This window comes from Neoarius graeffei, chromosome 12, assembly GCF_027579695.1.
Source record: "Neoarius graeffei isolate fNeoGra1 chromosome 12, fNeoGra1.pri, whole genome shotgun sequence".
Classification (NCBI taxonomy): Eukaryota; Metazoa; Chordata; class Actinopteri; order Siluriformes; family Ariidae; genus Neoarius; species Neoarius graeffei.
In genome coordinates, this window is record NC_083580.1 from 14892688 (window position 1) to 14914078 (window position 21391).

Here is a 21391-nt window from a genome sequence, read left to right on the forward strand (position 1 = left end):
TCTTGTTTTTCTCTACTAGCGGTACATGAGCCGATAGCCTAGTAGTAGAGTAGCCAATCAGAGCGCACGATTGCTCATATCCAGTGAATGTGGATAGACTAATACAGGTTAGCTCATCTCCTGTTTACCAACACTGGTCTGCCGTAATGTTCACACATTTCATCCTTTGGAAAGAAACTGTACAAAAACAGGGCAACTAAAAGAGCAGGTCTTGGGGCTACAACTCTGCTCATCATAAAAAGGTGCGTTATATAGACCCCTTCGCAGTAAACGTCATTCATACGTAAGCGGAAATTGCGCGCGCAGCCTGGACCCAAAAAAGACTCAGAAATGCCTAGCTGTTGTGTTGTCGGGTGTCAGAATCGTAGCAGTAATGGGGTTAAAATGTACAGAATTCCAGCAGGATCTCACCCATTCCAAAAAAATCGCTGACGTCTATGGCTACAAGCCATCAAACGTGTAGACTGGGATGAAGGCACCATCAAAAATGCGCGGGTTTGCAGCGCCCACTTCATCACAGGTAAGATCAGGCTATTTATTAAATCTTTCTTTTTTATTCTTTCTAGTCTTCGTTTATTGATGTAGCAAAATACTTTGGTAACGTTTGTCTGATTAGCTGGGTCATAGTTACACAATGTAATGAACATTGTTAGCATGTTAACTTAGCTTTGCATGCAATTTTGTTTGTAGGAGAGGTCTCGCTCGACTCAAGCAGTCCAGATTTTGTGCCATCATTATTTGTGTATGCCGAAAATCACAATTTTAAAGCAAGGATGGAAAGGTGAAATTGTGTGCCCTCACTCTAAATGCCAACTTACGTTGACTGCTCTAACCTAGCTCCCGCCCGTTCAGTTTCATTTCTGCTCTCTGCCTCTCGCTTTTTACGCCGCTCTGATTTCTCTTAGCTGCACTCTTTACACTATCATTCCTTTCATGCCATTACCTCCTGCAAATTGCTGTTTAGTGTTGGGATTTGCTGTTGTAGCTAAAGCCACATTGCCATCACAGCACTGGCATAATTTGATTAAAACAAAATATGAATGTCCCATTGTTAATCAAGTTGTACATGCCCGCACATAACAATCATATGCGTCTAAAGACTTGTAGGCACGAAGTTTTTCGTGGGTGTACACTGAAGTCTTGTCAATAAGGTACGAGTATATATCTGGCCATTGTATACCAGGGAATTTACTAACATCGTCCGTCCACTCTTTAATTAAATGCAGATCCGATTAACTTATTTATGTAGCATTCTCGATCTTGTAACGACGATTGTTTGGCATAACCTGACAGCTCATAATGCTGGTTTATGGGCAGCACCATTGTTTCTGGGTCCAGGCTGCGCGCGCATCCTGGCAACGGTCGGTTTGTTTACAAACATGCGAAGGGGTCTATAGTGAATGCTGGACCACAGAAAAGTGTCGAGAGGCTTCACCATAGAGCTGATCTTTAGTGGCTCCTTCTTCGTGCCATCTGATCGATACCTGAGGAGAGAAAGAGTAAGTAAGAGAAATGTAGAAGCAATAGACCCTTCCCACTGACGTCACCGGAAACCGGAAGCAAACAAACCCTGCGCCATATTGGAAGACCAACAGACTCGTGATTAGGGGGAAATAAAGGCAGCGCGCGGAATTTAAACCCACGAGGCACTTGATTCATCATAAACCTACAATGGTAAACTTTTGTGCTGCGTTAGGGTGTTCCAACAAAGCTGATGGGAAAGGTGAAAAGAAGTCTTTCTACAGAATACCAGCTGTGATTGAGACACAAGCAAACCAAGGAGCTTTCTGCCAGGAGACAGAGAATAAGTGCATTACTGAGTGTCTGTGAGCAAAGGAGAGCCTGAACGTTGCAACCTCCCTATTGGCTGTTTGTAAAAATGTATCAATTGTTGCCCTTCATCGCGGACTCGAGAGACGAGACCTGACGAGTTAGTTCGTTGGTAGCAGAACAAAATGTCTGGACACAAATCGAGTTTTCAGAAAAGGAAAGAAAATAAACGCAGGGTCGAAAATACAAAAAAGGAGGCAGAAAAAGCAAAACGAGTTAAGGTAGGACAAATGGTTACTTTTCTGAGGCAGCCCGCCGTGGCTGCAGGCTTTCAGTTGTGTCATTGAATGGTTACTTTTCTGAGGCAGCCCGCCGTGGCTGCCTGCAGGCTTATTTATTATAGCCCATTTAGTTAAAATAGTTGATATAAAATGTTTATAGTTATGTGATGGTTGTCCTCAGTGTTCGAACTATGCCGACATTTTCGGGGGGGGGGGGTCCCTTTTTTTCCCTGGGGGGTGCTTGCGCTTGTCTCGGAGCGTGGATCTCCAAACACGAGAAGCCTATCTTACGCACATATCACGCGGACTCCACACACGCATCGCGTCTGAAGTCATAACTCATCAGGGGAAATCGTGTCCGCATTGGCATGTTCAAAAAACAACCTCGCGTCAACAATGATACCACACGCAAGAAAAAAAAAAACAGTCAGGCTACTCAACAACCAACCTGGCAGCAGCAGTCGTCATATCGGTTTATTTTATCTTTGATGTAAACACAACACTTCGGATATGCAAACGCTTCCCGTTACACACGATTGCTATGTCAATAAACATCATTTTGCCAATATTTTAGAGACCCCCCAACATTTCCCAAATCATGTTTTCAAGGGATCTCATGTCTGTTTCAGGGGATCTCGGATCCCCCGAGTACCCCCGTAGTTCGAACACTGGTTGTCCTGATTTAGACTGGTGTGTTTTTTGTTTTTTTTTTTGGGGGGGGGGGGGGGGGTGTTGCGCGATGTTGCACCCGGGTCCAGATTAGGGCAGAACCGGCCCTGGCTACATTTCAGGTGTAGCTTGTTTTATGCATGTATGTACTTGCATAGATGTGTACTTGGTCTTCCAATATGGCGACTACCGAAATCTCGCGGCGCGGTGACGTCATGCGGGAACCCTCTATAGTTACAAAAGAGAAAACACACTGTTCTCTTATTTAAAGTGAGACCCTCCTCCACTTGACCAGTGCATAAAACATAACCTAGTTTCTAAAAATGTTATGTCTACTGCATGTACACTATGGCATTAGAAATGGGTAAACTGTCAGTTATGTTTACTGTTCCACTTAGCAACGGATATTTTACATACGTGATGGCTTCAAGAGCTTGTTTTTGTGATTCTGACTCTGCAATTGGTTCTGCTGGGCAAAAATTGGCCTGTTCAAGCAATGACTCTTAGGAGCTCGGCTTCAAACAGAATCCATATACAGTACCAGGTGCCATTAGGTTACACCTCAACTACTCCATCTCTAATAATCACAAGTAATATCAATGGTTCTTTCCTCTAACGTAACCCACAGCCTGTACAACATGGTATTTAAACCAATTAAACCATATCCTGTTTTTCTCCACTATGCAGCACTACACTGCTTTAAGCTGTAATGAGGTCAGAACACAAAACATGAGTGCAAAACATTTTTATTTTTGGAAAGGGTTCATGCTCATGCAAGACTCACGTGAAGTCTTCTCCGAGCGTGCAGACGAGATGAGCTCCAAACACACTCCACATAGAGAGACCGCCACATGCCCAGGTCACCATGACAACGCTGCAGTCCGGAGACCAACGGATGAGCTTAACCGGACCTGTTTTATTATGAATATCTGCGAGAGAGAGAGACAGAGAGAGGGAGGAGGAAAAAAAAAAAATTTGTGCACCATGTTTAGCCAAAGTTAAACTACACTAAAATACCCTAAAAGAAGTTTTCACAAAAAAATTTCTCCCTAAAATTCCACAATAACCATCAGCACAAGCCAGGAAGTCCCTGATAGACCTGAGCAGATTAGCAAGGTGTTCTATTTTACACTAGGGGGAAGCAGTGTACAACACAAAACTATACATCCCCCCTTCATACATGCACTCTTCTTACAATAATATGGCTCTGGGCAATCAGTAAAGGTGAGTCAGATACATGCTCAGCAAAGAAGAAAAAAAAAAAATCACGGAAAATCAGTGAAAATGATCAGATACAAGCTGCCACTTGCTTTTCAGCTACATTCACTGACTAATATATCGGATGACTGTAGCACATTAAAAAATAAAATAAAATCAACTCTACCCTTTCCATTCTCAGACTTCAGCTTCCTATCCAACAGCTCCTTTTTATAAATTTATAAATAAATATGAAAAAGTCACATGCAAATTGATTTCTCAGGAGGTAGCTATAGCCTGAACCTAACCGCAATCGGCTTAACACCCATGCCACGGTCAAAGTCGCGCTCTGAGATCACAAATTTTCCTGTTCTGATGTGAACATTAACGGAGAAAACTGCAGGCGTATGGGTATACCTAATAAACTGGCCAAGCCTTTCACTGTCTTGGAAAGCCCACGGTGTCAGAAATACTATACATTTAAATTGCTCTTCCTGAGACCCCGCCATCTGAAGTAGGTATGGACCCTTTTCACGTGACGTCACGACAAACGCGGCCGCCATTTTGGACATGAACTACCAGTAGTCTACCACAGCCAACAACGAGGAACGACGGCGAAGCATCGAAAGGAATATAGCCATCAAAGAAAGTTTTTACTTTCAGCAAGACTTCCATCATGCCATTATATTGTTGTGCACCTGGATGTAGTAACCATCAACACACAAGGCAAGATTTATCATTTTATCGGATCCCGACAGATGCTGACCGACGGAGAAGATGGATGGTCTCTAAAATATTGGCAAAACGATGTTTATTGACATAGCAATCGTGTGTAACGGGAAGCATTTGCATATCCGAAGTGTTGTGTTTACATCAAAGATAAAATAAATTGATATGACAACGACTGCTGCTGCCAGGTCGGAGACACAAACTAGTAGAAAGGAAGTGTGCCAACAGTGCCAACAGACTTCCTTTGTGGTCGATTCTGCTTTAAGGTAAGATGCATTTAATTATTCGTCTGCTGTGGGTTTGGAATCGGTAGCCTGACCAATTCGTTCATGTTTGTGGTGCCATTTGTTTGTTGACACATGTTGAAATGGAAGATTGGTTGTTGACATGATTTCCAGTGATGCTTTGGTGCTGCTGTGGATCAGATGTGTTGAGTAGCCTGACTGTTTTTTTTTTCTTGCGTGTGGTATCATTGTTGACGCGAGGTTGTTTTTTGAACATGCCAATGCGGACACGATTTCCCCTGATGAGTTATGACTTCAGACGCGATGCATGTGTGGAGGTGTGGAGTCGGCGTGATATGTGCGTAAGATAGGCTTCTCATGTGTTTGGAGATCCGCGCTCCGAGACAAGCGCAAGCACCCCCCCCAGGGAAAAAAAAGGGACCCCCCGAAAATATCAGCATAGTTCGAACACTGGGTTGGAGAAAGTAATGGCAAATAGTGAGTGCACAAACCATAGAAGGTAAACTGTACACAGCGCCAGGGCAGTGTGATGGTATGTCTACTTTTAGATTGTGTTAGCTTATCAATGAACACACTCGTCACTCGACGAGTTTCACGTCTTTACGATGGATACTTAAATGTGTGTTAGGTATTATTGTTGCAGTCTAAGCAGTCATTGTAGCAGCTAGATGAGCGAGAACTGAAAGGGTCTGTGCCATAAACCGTTATTTCTTCATGTCCAAAATGGCGGTCGCGTTTTCGAAGGTCACGTGAGTGAAAAGGGTCTATAGGAGCGGAACCCAATGCGGTCTTCTGCTGTTGCATGCTGAGATGCTTTTCTGCTCACCGCAGTTGTAAAGCGCGATTATACGAGTTGCTACATCCTTCCTGGCAGCTTGAACCAATCTGGCCATTTTCCTCCGACCTCTCTTACCAACAAGATGTTTCCACTGACAGAACTGTCGCTTGCTCTGTGTTTGGTTTTTTTTTGCACCATTCTGCATAAACTCTACAGGCTGTTGTGTATGAAAACCCCAGGAGAGCAGCAGTTTCCAAAACACTCAAACCAGTCCATCTGGCTCAAACCAAACACCCATGCCACAGTGAAAGAAAGTCACACTTCGAGACCACAATTTTTCTCCGTTCTGATAACCGCAGGTGTACAAAGGAACAACGGAGCAGTTTTTTTTTTTGTTCAGGGCCGTTTAGAACCCTTTAGACCCTCAAATCAACATCCTAATTACCCCTCTTACTCACTGATCCAACCTTCCAGTACTGGAGAGAAGTAGTTTCCCAGCTCAAGTGTAATCATTATGGGATAATGCTGGGAATGAGCTGGTCTTTTGTTTACCGCAAAGCTGGGTACATTAGAGTCCTTTTCCTGTCACGTATGAATGCATGAGATCTGGGCTGAATGCGGGAAATGGAGATTCTCCAAAATGTAGAAAAGTGGCTTTGCTAAAACCTCGGCGCTTTTATGCCTGACACCTTTTCAACAAAACTGGATGAACCAGTGCACTAGTACAAAATGCAAATCCAAAAACAATCCAGTTAAACTGATCAGCAGGATTCCTGAAAAATACACAGCGCTTTTAAAAGACTAGCCAATTTAGGTCGACCGCTAAAAGGACAAAACACCATAACTGCATGTAGTGAATGGCCCGGATTAAAACTGCAGCTACACACAAACATCTGTCTACGGAAAAGCTGCCTTTATTATTTACAACTGCTTCAAATGTCTTACTGAACCTTCTACAGTCTTTGCGAAAATCCTCATCATCTTCTGGCTGCTCCCGATTAGGGGTCGCCACAGCGGATCTTTCGTCTCCATTGCTCCCTGTCTTCAGCATCCTTCTCTACCACACCTGCCACTTTCATGTATCTTCTCTTTGGCCTTCTTCGTTTTCATTTGCCTGGCAGCTCCATCCTCAACATTCTCCTTCCAACGTGCTCTGCATCTCTTCTCAGGATGGGCCCATACTAGCCTGGGCCCGCCCATCCTAAGTGTGATGCAACACGAGGACCTGTTGCGAACTTAGTCTGGCAAGGCAAGCTATCTACAGCTTTTCCAAGCTCCCGAAAAATCGGGAGCCAATCAACTTTGAGCATCTCCAACGGCCCTGGGTAGAGGCGTGTTCAAGGCAGTGACGCAGTAGAACTGCGACTGGAAGCCATAGATTGTTTACAGAATCTATGCCGGAAGCGCTTCATTCACGAATGCTGTATTGAAAGCATTCAATGGGAAGTTCTCATTGAAAACGGAGCAAAGAGCAGCCCTGGAGGTATTTATTGAAAGGAAGGACGTTTTCGCCTTGCTTCGGTAAGAGTTTAATAATAGGATGTCTATGGTTTAATCTACCAGTTAGCCCCGTCGCGTCACATACGTCAGAGGAAAGAGTGATGTGATTGGTTTAAGCTTCGTCACAGCCTTTTCTGGCTTCGACCAGTAGCAAACTGAGGCATTTCAGGGAGGCGGGTCAACCACGCACTTTGGGAAACGGTTGGGCTTAATAGCTTTGCCAGACCAAATGCTCGCAGAGCTTTGAAGTCGCGTTAGCCAGACTAGGCCCATACCATCTCAGTCTCATCTCTCTTAGCTTCATTCCCAAGCTCTCCACATGTGCAGTCCCTCTGATGTGCTCGTTCCTTATCCTGTCCAACCTCCCATCTAGGGCTGGGCGATAAAATGATAACGATACGTATCGCGATAGACACATACTTGATATCAATAGAAAATGCGTTCGATAGAACGTTTCGATAGAATGTTTTTTTTTTTTCAAGAAACAAGCGTTAGCCAGAGCCCTCTCTGGTTTAGGTCCGCTTTCAATCAACTGTTGTTGCGAAGCAAGCTTGGTTGCATGAGCAAAGGCATTCGTCCTCTGGTGCCTAGCAACGCATAGGGAGTGACACGCTGATAGCCAATCATGTAACAGTATCGCGTTTGGTTGCGCCATCTCGTTGTCTCGTGGTCGTGTTTATTTTTTTTCCAGAAACAGCGTGGCCAAGAAAAGAAAGATGAGTGCCGGAACGAGCGAGGAAATTGTGGATAAAGTCAGTAAGGTCAGATGTTACAGATGTAAAGTCTTAAGTCTACCTCAGTTTTACTTTAATTTCTTCTATGTTTACAAAACACTATTTTTATTTTATTAAACCTTCAATGAAAATATACTTGAATAGTTTAAGAATAGTCTAAGTCTACCTCAGTTTCACTCAATTTCTTTTATGTTTATAAAGCACTGCATATTTTTATTTATGTTTTTAAATGTTATTCACCAGAGGGTGAACTTTTTTTGCACTAAACTTGCAGTAAAAAATTAAAAATATGACAGTCCTTCTCACATAGCAGGTTTTGCTATGTTTACATTTAACACTTTGCTCATGTTTTTATAACACTTGAGTTTTTTAAGCACTTTATTATTGATAATTGCTCAGTTTTTGTTGTGATCGTAACATTGAACATGCGTGTTGACATTCCTTGCTTATTGGCTGTCAGAGGAAGTTTAAGTTTAAAATAAATGTTTGAATTTAGTATTGTTCCCCCCTGGTCCTTATTTTAAATAGGTCATAAAATGTTTCAATAATTATCGATATCGACCAATATGAAACACTTATATTGTGATACAGATTTCAGCCATATCGCCCAGCCCTACTCCCATCGCAAACCTTAACATCCTCAACTCCGCCACCTCCGACTTTGCCTCCTGTCTCTTCGTTAAGGGTACGGTCTCCAATCCGTACATCACAGCTGGTCTCACTACTCTCTTATACAGCTTACCTTTCACTTTTGCTGTGACTTTCCGATCACAAACCAGTCTTTGCGAAAATACAAATTAAAAATAAAACAGCGGGAAAGGAGAATTGTGACAAATGAAAACCAAAAATCACAAAACGTGCACCTGCAGGAACTCTGGTGTGTGCGTGTGTCTTACCTGGGTAGTGTTTGGGGCTTAACTCCAATTTGTGCGACAGCTGCATTGATCCTGTAGTGTTGTCTATCATGTAGACCAACACTGAGCCACTAAAACACACACAAACATCATTTTCCTCCATGTTACAAGAAAAAATCCAGATTTTGCAGGTGAAAAATCTCACACCCCCCTCTTTAAGTGCAAGTCAATCTCCCTGTTAGCACCACAATTTCATAACACACTTCCTCTATTCCACTGAGGAACTCTGCACGCACAGCTGCCCCAGGTGTCATCAAAACACTGAAAAGAAACGCGTGACACTTTTACACGCGTCATTCTCCTTCACCGATTGCGACACTTTGTACATGTGAGCCTCGTCTGCTGTTTAGCACATGATGTATTCAGCACATTGCTCTGCTTTTAATTTTAAGACGTGCTTAGATTCACAGGCTTCCTAAGGCCCACTCAGTCACATCTGCACCACAGGAACGAAGTTCAGAAACGACAATCAAACTCCGATGCAAGACTGCTTGGATTTGTTTCGGAGAGGTACAGGATTGGTCGAGTTCATCTTTTTAGATCTTTTGACACGAATGACCTTTTTAAAAGGAAGTCGTTTACCATACATGGTGATTTGTTTATGCAAATGAGCATGGATGTGTGATAAACGCCGATTTCCTAATGCGAGATGCTACGGAATCAATTTTGTGCCAAAATGTTCATACAATACTTTTGAAATATCAAACAAAAAACGACAAATCAAAATACAAAAAAAAGTCAATTTTTTTTTTAGACTGGCAAACAAATTATTCATGTAATCGTGCAAAATATCAGTCTATTACTCTTCAGAAACCTTTTATTTTTGTTCCGCGGCTTTCTCAGTTTTGTTTGACGTAATTTATTTTGGTTGCGATTCCAGCTCTCTCGTTTGCGCTCCCTGACTTTTTGCTTGCAGTTTTGGCACAAACTTCACGTGTGGGTGGGCTGTCCAGGAACGCATTCCCATTGGCTAACTTGTGTTTGACTGACAGCTCCACTCAGCCATTCCCCCGGAGGCTGTTGCGGCCATTTCCTACTCAGATTTTGGCGGACTGTTTGACGAGTGACCGATCCATTGACGATAAACAAGGATCGAGTGGACTTCAGTGGCGACTATGATATTACACTCGTCAAACAGTCCGCCAAAATCCGAGTAGGAAATGGCCGCAACAGCCTGCGGGGGAATGGCTGAGCGGAGCTGTCTGTCAAACACAAGTTAAGGCCAATTTATGCTGACAACGCAGTCCTCGCAGATAGCGTCGCAGATGGCGTCTGCATAGCCCCCCCACCTTCGCATAGATGGCGTCTGCATAGTCCCCCCACCCCCCACTCTACATCCGCTGTACACGCACTTCCGCTTCCCTACTTTCCCGGTTTGGTTTGTTTTCACTACTGCCATTTTTAAAAACACGAGCGAAGATGGAGCAGCACGAAGAGCGGTTGATCGAGGAAGTACGTACATCTATACGACTCCAGTTCTAGTCATTATAAGTAACCGGAGGATAAACACTCCACTAACCACACCCAGCAACTACTCCTAGCGATTTCGCAACTTCGCGCCCCCTTGCCAGGGATCCCAGCAGTAATTGAAAAAAACAGAGGAATGTAAGAAACTATCAGCAGGGGTCAAGGGGGCTGCAAGCCCTTTGCAGGGTGCAGGGGCAGCGCCCCTGCTGGGGGTACAGGGGGTGAAGTCCCCTGAAGCTGTTGAGATTTTAACATTTAAAGATGCTATAGAACACATTTTTTACATAGATTTAATATAGAAAAGCAACAGAATTTAACAATAACGTGTATCTATTTGATGCCATATTTTGTAATCAATGACATAAGTGGCAAAAAAAATTGTTATTTATAAAAATTAGACGAAAATGTAGCTTTGAAGAATATACTTCTTCTAACCCGGACACTGTTCCGCTATCTCTTTTATGGACGATATCTTTTTTCCACGACATATTCAGGGCTGTGAAATTGTAAATAACAAATCTGAGGAAAAGGGGGGTCTGGGGGGCACAGCCCCCCAGCATAAGCTGGGGGTCTGGGGCCCACAGGGCCCCAGACACCAAGCCATTTTAGGTGTTATATGGTGTATTCTGAGCATTTCCTGCAAGTGAAAAATTGATCTCAACAAGTAAATATTTGACTAGTCTTGGTCTTCATTTTGCCATATAAAATACCTATCAACAGTTTTCTCTTTTAAAATGAAAGATCCATGTAAAATACCTTGAAATATCTAATAAGTGCCTATGCATTTTATCTCTTAATCAAAATAAAAGTAAAAAAATGTGGAAATAATTTAAAGAAATGTTAATAAAAGAAAACTTTGATAGGCCTTTCAAAATGACTTTGTGAAAAATCATGCTCAATATTTAAGTGAGAGATACCTGTTGTCTTCCAAATTACACTTAATTCTTGTATTATGTCCTGGCTTTTTCCAAGAATCTCTCACAATGTCTCTTGTCTACAGAGCAAAAGTTTAAAAAACCTAATGTTTCTTATCTAATATATTATTTACATCTTTTCTTTTACTTCTGGCTCCTTCTATTCTTCTTTGCATCACTCCCAGCTATTTCTTTCAATTCATCTTTCAGTAAGGCTATTAGTTATTAGTTCTATAGTATTTGCATTCCTCTATTAAAGCTATTTACAAAATGTTCATAGTCTGTCAAACAGCATCTAATGAAAGTCTTTTCATTTTCTTTTCTTTAACACCATCTCTTTCAGTTTTGCAAACTTGTTCTTTTTCATCTTTTCCTTCAGTCTGTCTGTGTGTTCTTTTCTAGCCCTCTCTGCATCTCTCTCAAACACCTCCTTAGCTTTCCTTTTTGATGGCATCTTAACTATGTCTGATCTTGCACCCTGTAAGTACAAAATTCACGTACGCAGTGCCAGGTCACGCAATAGCTATTTTTAGCTCTGTCATGCACTCCTGAGCAGTGTTGCCAGATACTGCTGACGTTTTCCAGCCCAAAATATGTTCAAAACCCACCAAAATGCACTTGAAACCACCCAATCTGGCAACACTGCTCCTGAGTCGCAGTCAAGACGTGTTCCACGCTCAGCTGGCATAAAACTCCGCGAGTCCGGCTGTATTGAGCCGCCGGTCTCGTGCAAGGCAATTAAAACCGACTAGACCCCCCCCAATAATTTAATGCAAAAATAGACGTTTTGTGATGATGATATTTTCGCGACAGAATCCGCGGAAATTTCACAGCCCTGCATATTGAATTAAGTTCAACGCATTAGAAACAAAAAGCACAAACGGAGTTAAAACACATTTTCTAGCAAATGGGCGCAGCCATATTGTTTTCTCGTTCTATCGCGTACAGTCTCGCGGTATTTACATCAATTTAACTTCCGAGTGTTCCCGAATGTCAACGAGAACAAACGAAGCTGACAAAAACATCGCTAAACAAGCAAACCAAATCAGAACGTATTCTGCTGGTCATTTTACTTAAACAAACATATGGATATACAAGGAGATTTAAAAAAAAAACCCACCACCACTTTGGCTAGAAAAATAGAGGAATTCCGCTAAATAGCGGACGTCTGGGATCCCTGCCTTGCGTTGTGGCGGTGAATAACATCGCGCACGCCTATTACTCCCTGCTCAACGATAAATTACAACTGTCTGCGAAAAGCTATCTGCGAAAGCCTTGTCGCAAGAGCATGCAGAGGCCCTTAGCCAATGGGAATGCATTCCTGGACAGCCCACCCACACGTGAAGTTTGTGCCAAAACTGCAAGCAAAAAGTCAGGGAGCGCAAACGAGAAAGCTGGAATCGCAACCAGTTAATCAGAACAGCAGTTTCAGCAAATGTGTTTAGGTTACACACGCACACCACGTGATATGCTTTGTGGACTACAGAAGTGAATCAGTATGGAATCAATTTTGTGCCGAAATGTTCATACAATACTTTTGAAATATCAAACAAAAACGATAAATCAAAATTAAAAAAAAAAAAAAAAAAAAAAAAAAGTCAATTTTTTTTAGACTGGCAAACAAATTATTCGTGTAATCGTGCAAAATATCAGTCTATTACTCTTCAGAAACCTTTTATTTTTGTTCCGCGGCTTTCTCAGTTTTGTTTGGCGCAATTTATTTTGGTTGCGATTCCAGCTTTCTCGTTTGCGCTCCCTGACTTTTTGCTTGCAGTTTTGGCACAAACTTCACGTGTGGGTGGGCTGTCCAGGAACGCATTCCCATTGGGTAACTTGTGTTTGACTGACAGCTCCACTCAGCGATTCCCCCAGAGGCTGTTGCGGCCATTTCCTACTCGGATTTTGGTGGACTGTTTGACAAATGACCAATCCATTGACGGTAAACAAAGATCGAGTGGACTTGTGTACTACTGCAACACATACAACACATTTGTCCCGCACTTACACTTTGCTGAATTAATTCAATATCATAGTCGCCACTGAAGTCCATTCGATCCTTGTTTACAGTCAATGGATCGGTCACTCGTCAAACAGTCCGCCAGAATCCGAGTAGGGAATGGCTGAGCGTAGCTGTCAGTCAAACACAAGTTAGCCAATGGGAATGCATTCCTGGACAGCCCACCCACACGTCAAGTTTGTGCCAAAACTGCAAGCAAAAAGTCGAGAAAGCTGGAATCGCAACCAAAATAAATTACCCCAAACAAAACTGAGAAAGACACGGAACAAAAATAAAAGGCTTCTGAAGAGTAATAGACTGATATTTTGCACGATTACACAAATACTTTGTTTGCCAGTCTAAAAAAATGCACTTTTTTTTTTTTTTGATTTGTCGTTTTTGTTTGACATTTCAAAAGTATTGTATGAACATTTTGGCACAAAATTGATTCCATAGATGCCAGAATGTACTGGCTCACTGAAACTGGACAACTCAAGGTGTGTGTGTGTGTGTGTGGGGGGGGAATCTCCAAATCAGAAACAAGTCAGGTCCTTCATCTTGGACGGAAAAAAGTCCTTGCAACTTAAAATAAAAGTTCTTTCTAAACAAAAACAACCCTCAAATTATAATGTCATAGCCCTGAACCACACAGTCGTCCAAATGTTCTGATTTAATATGCTAAAATTGCAGGTGTTCACTGTTCTGTCACTACTAAGGAGTCATTCAGCCAAGGTTTGTGTGTGACGTAGAGCGACCCACATCTTCAACGTAATTAAACAGACAAAACAAAAGCAAGTACTGCATATGCACTCGTACCTTGCACAGCCGAAAGTCATCAGTCTGTATTTGTTGTTCACTGCTACACACGTGCCATCTGTCACATCTGCTGCCCAAACGCCCTGCAACTGCTACACACACACACACACACACACACACAATCATATAATTACTATACAGAATAAACATGTCTAATTATACACATACCATTTCACACACCTACATCCAAGTACAGGTAAACGCTCAAATTCTTGTTGGCGGTAATTGAGAGATGAAACGAGATGCTCATACATGTCAACCTATACGGAATGTCCGTATTTTATACGGATTTGATTCAATAAACGTAGTATACGGGCATATAAATAAAGTTAAACGGATTCTTTAAAAAAAAAAAAAAAACTTCAATATTTATTTAGAGCTATAATCAATTCCCACGATGATAAAAGAACGCATAACATTTACAAATGTACTGTACACCACACACAGCCAGTAAAGAGTCTTATTAAATCACGCGCTATCTTGTGGTAGCGAGACTTCGTTCCACTTTTGATCATGCGCACACCGCATTGCGAGAATCCCGCCAACCGGGAAGTCATAGACGCCGGCTTCTGCGTAGAATCATACGTCATCCTCGCCCGAGAATAAAGATGCCTCATTCATGTGCTGCGTTTAACTGTACCAACAGGTTTACCGTCCAAACGAGATCACATGGGATTACCTTTCACAGGTGAAACTGGAAAAATACTTTTCATTGTATTTGGTCATTATAACGTAATTTTACGAACAGATTTTCCTGACTTTGTGGCTAATATGAAGTCTCGCGCATAATAGCCGCTCGGTGAAACCTGTCTCCAAACAACGAAGTATTTCCTTCGTAACTACGCTGATAACACTGTGTTTTTGTCAAACATTGAAGCTTTGTATTCATTCTGAAGGTTTATTGTTATTAATATTGAATAAAAAGTAACTGGGATACATCATTGTTGATTATCATTCAAATTTTAGGTAAATTATTTTAATTTGCATCTTATACGGATTTTAGAAGGGAAATACGGATTTTGGAGGTTGGTTATACAGGTTTGATTGACCAAAGGTTGACATGTATGGATGCTAATGTCGCGGATAGAGATTAGGCTAAAAACATTTTTGTATTCCTTTTAAAAAAAAACCCCAATCAACTGTGAGCTACTGCTCACTTACGTATCCCCTCGCTCTCACTTGTATCAGAATGCAAGCAATCGAAGGAATAGGACACTTATTATGAATGCTGACTTCAACAAGTAACAAGAAGACAGTCATCTCTATCCCCTGCCCCATATACCAAGTTTCAAGATATTGTCACATTCTCCCCCCCCGTAGGTTTCTGCTGCAGGAAACTAACCGGGCAGGAAACTAACCCTGCATCTTTACACCAGGGTTTCCCCAGGTTTGACCACCATGAATTTAAGACCTTTTTAAGACCACTTAAATGAGAATTAAGACCTACATCGCACCCATTACGCGGTCGCAGAACACCAGATCAAATTCCCAATAATGACAAATGTTTCAAGTAAAAATACTTTTATTATAAAGGTTATATACTTAAGTCATTATGTGCATTGCTTGTCGAATCTTCACATTCAAGACAAGCAAGACCGAATTTTGTTATGCAAGACGTTTTGTTTTTTCCACAGGAGAATGTTGTAGTGACTTCCGAGCCTTAAAGAGTTCGCTTATGCCCTCATTCGAGCTGTACGAGTGGTGTTCCGTAATTGTTTTTAAAATCCAGAGCACCTCTGCCCGAAGTGTCGGGGTTCCACCGACACCCATCATGCCACTGCTCGGCCCTTGTGTTGTTGCTAGCCTTGCCGATGATGTCTGGCTTGGCTGATGCTGCTGACGTTCGACAGTGGTGCTCGTGCCAACTCCAGGTGCATTCGGAGATTGAACCGTGCAGAACTGAGCGATGGGCTGGTGGCGGTGGAGGGCAGATGCAATGTGCTTTGAGCTCTTCATGTGAGACTCTAAAGCGAAATGACCTATAGTGGACAACTTGAAGGCCTTTCGACAAACACAGCATCTTGCTTCAACGTCGCTTCCAGGAACCTCCCTCACCCAATCATGATATCTTTCATCTGAAAGCCACTGCTGATTAAAACGACACTTCCCCATGCTGTGATTCGCGGAGTCTCCTCTCCACCACGGACTCCGACGATTGCGCCGGCGCGAAAATGTATCAATATTGTTTCTTCCTTTGCGCATACTCCAAGAAATTCACTGATGTTACGCAAAACCCACGTTTTCACATTGTAGAATAGTATGAGTAAATTTAAGACCTTTGTTTAAAAAATTAAGACTTGGACAAAGCAATTTAAGACTTTTTAAGGCCTTAATTTTGGAATATTAAATTTAAGACTTTAAGACCCCGCGGCTACCATGTTACACTGACCTCAGCAGCCCATGGCATAAACCCGTCGTACCTTTGGTCCAGGTGAGCTAAAAATGTAAATTTCTCACATTTCTTAGGGTGCTTTCACACCAACAGCAGTTGGTGCGCACTAAACAGTCCATTCGAACCAAAAGCTCTTAGTTCGGTTCGTTTTCGTCGGTGTGAAAGCATCAATCGCACTCAGGTGCGCACTAAATCAAGCGGACCGAGACCTCCAAAAAGGGATGGTCTCGGTCCGCTTGATTCCGCACCAAATGTCAACCTCTGGTGCGGTCCCTCTGGTGAGAATGCGAACCTGGACCAACTCAGGTCTAAACGAACTATTCGAAATGCATCGCGGGAGGAAGGAAGGAGTAAACATCCCACGCACCGCCAACCATGGCCAAACGTGGGCTAAGCCAAAAGTTCAACCCAGATTGTTCTCCAGCTGCAGCCGTGACTCATTCCGGAACTGGATATTTTGGCAGAAATGGGTAATGTTGACGATATAAAAAGCAAGGACCAGCGCAAGAAACAGTGTGCGAACGTGTCGCTCCATTGTGAAAGTTCAAATTGGCGCCGATTTCCACCGGAAGATGACGAAACGTCATTCAGACCAATTTGGTTCGTTTGCATGTGTGAACGCGGACCACACGCAGTCCGTATGCTACAATGTAACAATTTTACTGCCTGGTGCGGACCAAATAATCGAACTAGCGGTGTGAAAGCGCCCTTAGTCTCAAAAAGCACATGGACATTACTTAACACACATACCAACTTTCAAGACCGTACCACTCGTGGTTTTTAAGTTCTGCTCCAGAAACAAAACCTCCCCCTAAGACTAACCTGAGAGATTAAGTCTGAAATTGTTTCCATGGAAACTTGAAAAATTAAAATTTCTTAGTATGAAAACGCACATCTACATCACTAACATGTATACCAAGTTTCAAATCTGTATCAGAAATAGTTTTAGATATATGCTCCGGGAACGAACATTGCTCTTAGAAACCGAGTCAAAATCTATTTAAATGTAAAAACTTGAAAAATACTTTTCTTTTCAAAAATCCAAAATAGCAAAAGGCACCAGTTCACATGTTGCTTGATATGTATACAAAGTTTCGTGAAGATATCTTCAGTAGTTTTAAAAGATATAGCCCGGAAACGAAAACGTGGCCGGACCCCGTTTCTATATCGCCAGTTATACATGATAATGGAGATCTTGCAGTCACGTGACCGGAAAGTACATAGCCGCCATCTTGTCGGTAAAAAACACAGCTGAATACTGCTGCACTCGTGTACAGAATGGATAAATTTCAACCGACGGACTACACGGCTCATTTTTCTAATGAACAGATAACTAGATATATGTCTAAAATAAACGATCTACAGATTAGTGACCCTTATGGCTTACCGGACGGAGTTTTCACGACCGTGTCAGTGGATGTTGAACTGCCAGCGGAATACCCAGACGTGTATAATTACCTCATCAACTTTCCCTCGCTGTTCAGTGGTGAAGCACTGCGTGCTTATAAATCTCTGGACAGTTATCTTTACAGAAATTCAGGATTTGTCAGGGACTCAGATGTGGCATCTTGTAAACAGGAAAATAACAATCCTCATTGGACGGGTAAGTCACTTAAGTATTGAGTATAGCACTGACCAGCCGATTATAGAATAGAATAAGGTAATTCCAAATCGTCCATCTTGTTTACCATGGATCTGGCGTTGGAGAGGTAGAGGCTTGGCAGTGGAGATTTGAGTGGCTGTTTTCTGAGCTTAGTCAACAGGCCGGCTCTGCAGCCTCGCTTTTGCTTCCGCTCCCGGCGCCGCCTCCTTCGCTTTGCTTCCGATAACAATCCACGGAGACCCCGCTGGTCTCGCTATCTCGTCCGGAATGTTGTGCATGCGATGGAAATCGCTACAAACCGTCATTTTCTGCTGGAAGCCAATGTCCAGTAAGTCCATACGGTTGTAGTGGATATTGAAGTCCGGTACAGACGAACAACACGCAAAAATACACACACAAAACATAAAAAAAACGTGCACAGGTAGGGAGAGCTTGTAGCCGCAGCCGTTGTAGTAGAATTGTATATAGTAGGGTTTTCCAGAAAAAAAGGTAGAAGTAGAAGGCGGAAATATGGCGTTTGACCGACAAGATGGCGTCTGTCACAATCTGGATCGGCTGTGACGTCACATGCAAGTGCTCCATTGGTGCATTTATGTAATTTTCACATACAATCAATCTATAAATAAGAATTGTGAGCGGTAGAACAGCCCCAAAGACTAGATCAACTGTGAGCTCCTGCTCACTTGCGTATCTCCCCGCTCCGCTCTCGCTTACATCAGAACGCAAGCAATCGAAGGAATAGGACACTTATTATGAATGTTGACTTCAACAAATAATTAACCCTGAAACAAGTAAAGAGCTGTGTTCTCTCCTCAGGGATTTCAAACAGCATCCTAGTAAACTGTCATTCTGAAATCGCATTTTTGCTTCTTGAAATAGCATCAAAATCCACCTTATACGTTTCGTAAATACATTGTCGGTAAACAGGAAGTTGACGTGCGACAGACCTGAAATCGGTAGACATGGTATAGAACCCCAAGCTGAAGCTCGATACCAAATATCAAGCAGTTATGATTTGTAGTTGCTGAGAAAAAAAAAGTGTTACAAAAATTTTGTAAATCCACCCTATATGTTTCGTAAATACATTGATACCCCTTTTCCACCAAATCAGTTCCAGGGCTGGTTCGGGGCCAGTGCTGGTGCTGGTTCACAACTTGTTCAACTTGCGAGCCAGCTGAGAACCAGTTTGCTTTTCCATAGCTCGTGGTGCTAAGGGAAGCCACGTCATTACGTCGCTGTATACGTCAGTTACGTCGCTACGTTTGCATAAACCTTGGCGCGAATATCGAAGCAAAAACAACACGGAGGAAGAAGCAGCAGCAACAACAATAATAATAATGGATGACTACGCGTTTGTACAACTGCTGCTTCTCGTCGCTTAAAAATGGCGACCTTTCATGGTCTTGTTATTGTTGTTGGTCTTAACAACTCCGCCCCCCGCTGACGTAAGCGGTTCTTTCCTCTGGCCCAGCAGAGAGTTGGTGTTAGCCTGGAACCGGTTTTTCTGGCCCCAGAGCCAGTTCTTTGTCAGTGGAAACAGAAAACCCGGTTCCAAACTAAGCACTGGCCCCGAACCAGCCCTGGAACTGCTTTGGTGGAAAAGGGGCATCAGTCGGTAAACAGGAAGTCGATGTGCGACAGACCTGAAAATAGTACACGGTATAGAACCCCGAGCTGAAGTTTTGGTACCAAGTGGCTATGATTTGTGCTTGATGAGAAAAAGGGCGTTTCGGACGGACGGACAGACAGAGGTAAACCAGTATTACACCCCCCTCTTGGAGCAGGGGTATAATTATTTAAAAAAAAAAAAAGGGGGGGGGAGAAATGGTCACTCCTTGAGAGTTTTTTTTTTAACACTAAAAAGTGTTTGTTTGTTTTTTTTTTACACAGTGATATTAGCTGGAAAAGTTGTGCCAGATATCATCTTATGACGTGTTCACACAAGTTTCACATGATTAAGATCAAAAGCACATACACACGTACGTAGCTTTTCAAGATAAGACACTGGATATGAAGCTGAAAAGAATCCTCCCCCCCCCAAAAAAAACCATCCGATTTCAAACCGCGACTCGTGCTGCAGCACAGGGATGAAAGTGCTATCTGTCCACTTCTGCATACATGCGCTCCCTGACCGCTACAACTGGCTAGCATTGCTGTAAAAGACAGGGGAGTGAGAATATGTGGTCCATCCCACACAACCAGCATGGCCAATTTTGCTCTCTTGGGTGCCACGGATGGCTGGGGATAAGCATCAGGATTTGAACTTGTGACCTCCGGATGATGGTGTGATTTAAAACAAACAAACAAAAAAAACCCGCTGATGTCACAGCACGAACCAGCGAAATGCCCTCTGCTGCTGTTACACTTGTGTGTTATGAATGTTCCCGGAGCATCATGACTGCTGCTCCAGTTTCTTATTCGATGATGTTTGCGACGAACTTCCGCCTTGCTTTTCCTGTTGTGCTCGTCACAGTGCTGCTCCTGGATCCACCATGCCACCCTCACTTGATCGAGGAAATAAAATGGCTCGAGTTTATTCATTTAGAAGAGGAAGGAAGTTGAGCAAGTCTCTTCAATGCTGGAACGTGGGAGCTAGAACACGATTCGGTCTTTATCCAGCATCCGATAGATCTTCTCAACCAGTAAAAGGCTCTCGTTAATTTCTTCGCTGTTCTCTCAAAGCTGCCGAAAGGTTCGTTCTGTGGTGGCATCACGAACACTACCGGCTCCCGCGCAAAGTAGCTCAACACGACATCACTTCAAAATCACGGCCAAGAAGCTGTTTCACCGTGAACGCAGAGTACAGCCTTCCTCGTCGTCAGTTTTACTAGAACGTGAGGGCTTGTTTGTCAAATTTTGATCCACTACCTCCGACTGCGCTCGCATTCCTGCTAGACGGGGCAGTGCCTTCAACAACATCACGTCATTTCCATTTTCACTTCCCTCATTTTGTTTGTGTGGTTATAGAAAGCATGATTATAGCAAAATCTGCAACGCAGTCTGCGATCGACAGCGTCAGGAATGCTTTAAACAGATCTGAGACGAGACGTGCTTTTAGGCTGAATCCCATTTCACCCCTTGGACCAACCCCTTGGCCCTTCCCCTCCATTTTGCGCGTTCACGTGAAGGGGTAGGGGTATCCCAATCCCAGTTAACGCGGAGGGGTAGGGGAAGGGGTAGGGCTTCTGTACCCCTCCAAACGGAGATTTTCCTGGAGCTGACTCCGAACGAAGGGGTTTGAGTGATTTCCCACAATGCCATGTGGATTTCAGCGAGATTTCATGCGGATTTCAGAAAGATGGCGGTTCCCGCGGCGAAAGATTGTCATAAATGTATTTTCTTCATTATTTACGTGTTTTAAGTTGTTATCCAGAGGAAACACGCCG

The 21391-nt window shown here is 43.0% G+C and overlaps 1 protein-coding gene across 1 annotated transcript in view; it reads right to left on the minus strand.

The window, feature by feature from the left end:
• Positions 1–21391, minus strand: part of ric1 (RIC1 homolog, RAB6A GEF complex partner 1) — a 187525-nt gene that overhangs the window by 33627 nt on the left and 132507 nt on the right. Inside the window, exons 7-10 of the mRNA XM_060935572.1 lie at positions 14011–14102; positions 8800–8888; positions 3505–3649; positions 1436–1484 (exon numbers count right to left, since the gene is read on the minus strand). Of these exons, the coding sequence (XP_060791555.1) occupies positions 1436–1484; positions 3505–3649; positions 8800–8888; positions 14011–14102 (375 nt within the window). The remainder of the gene's footprint in view (positions 1–1435; positions 1485–3504; positions 3650–8799; positions 8889–14010; positions 14103–21391) is intronic.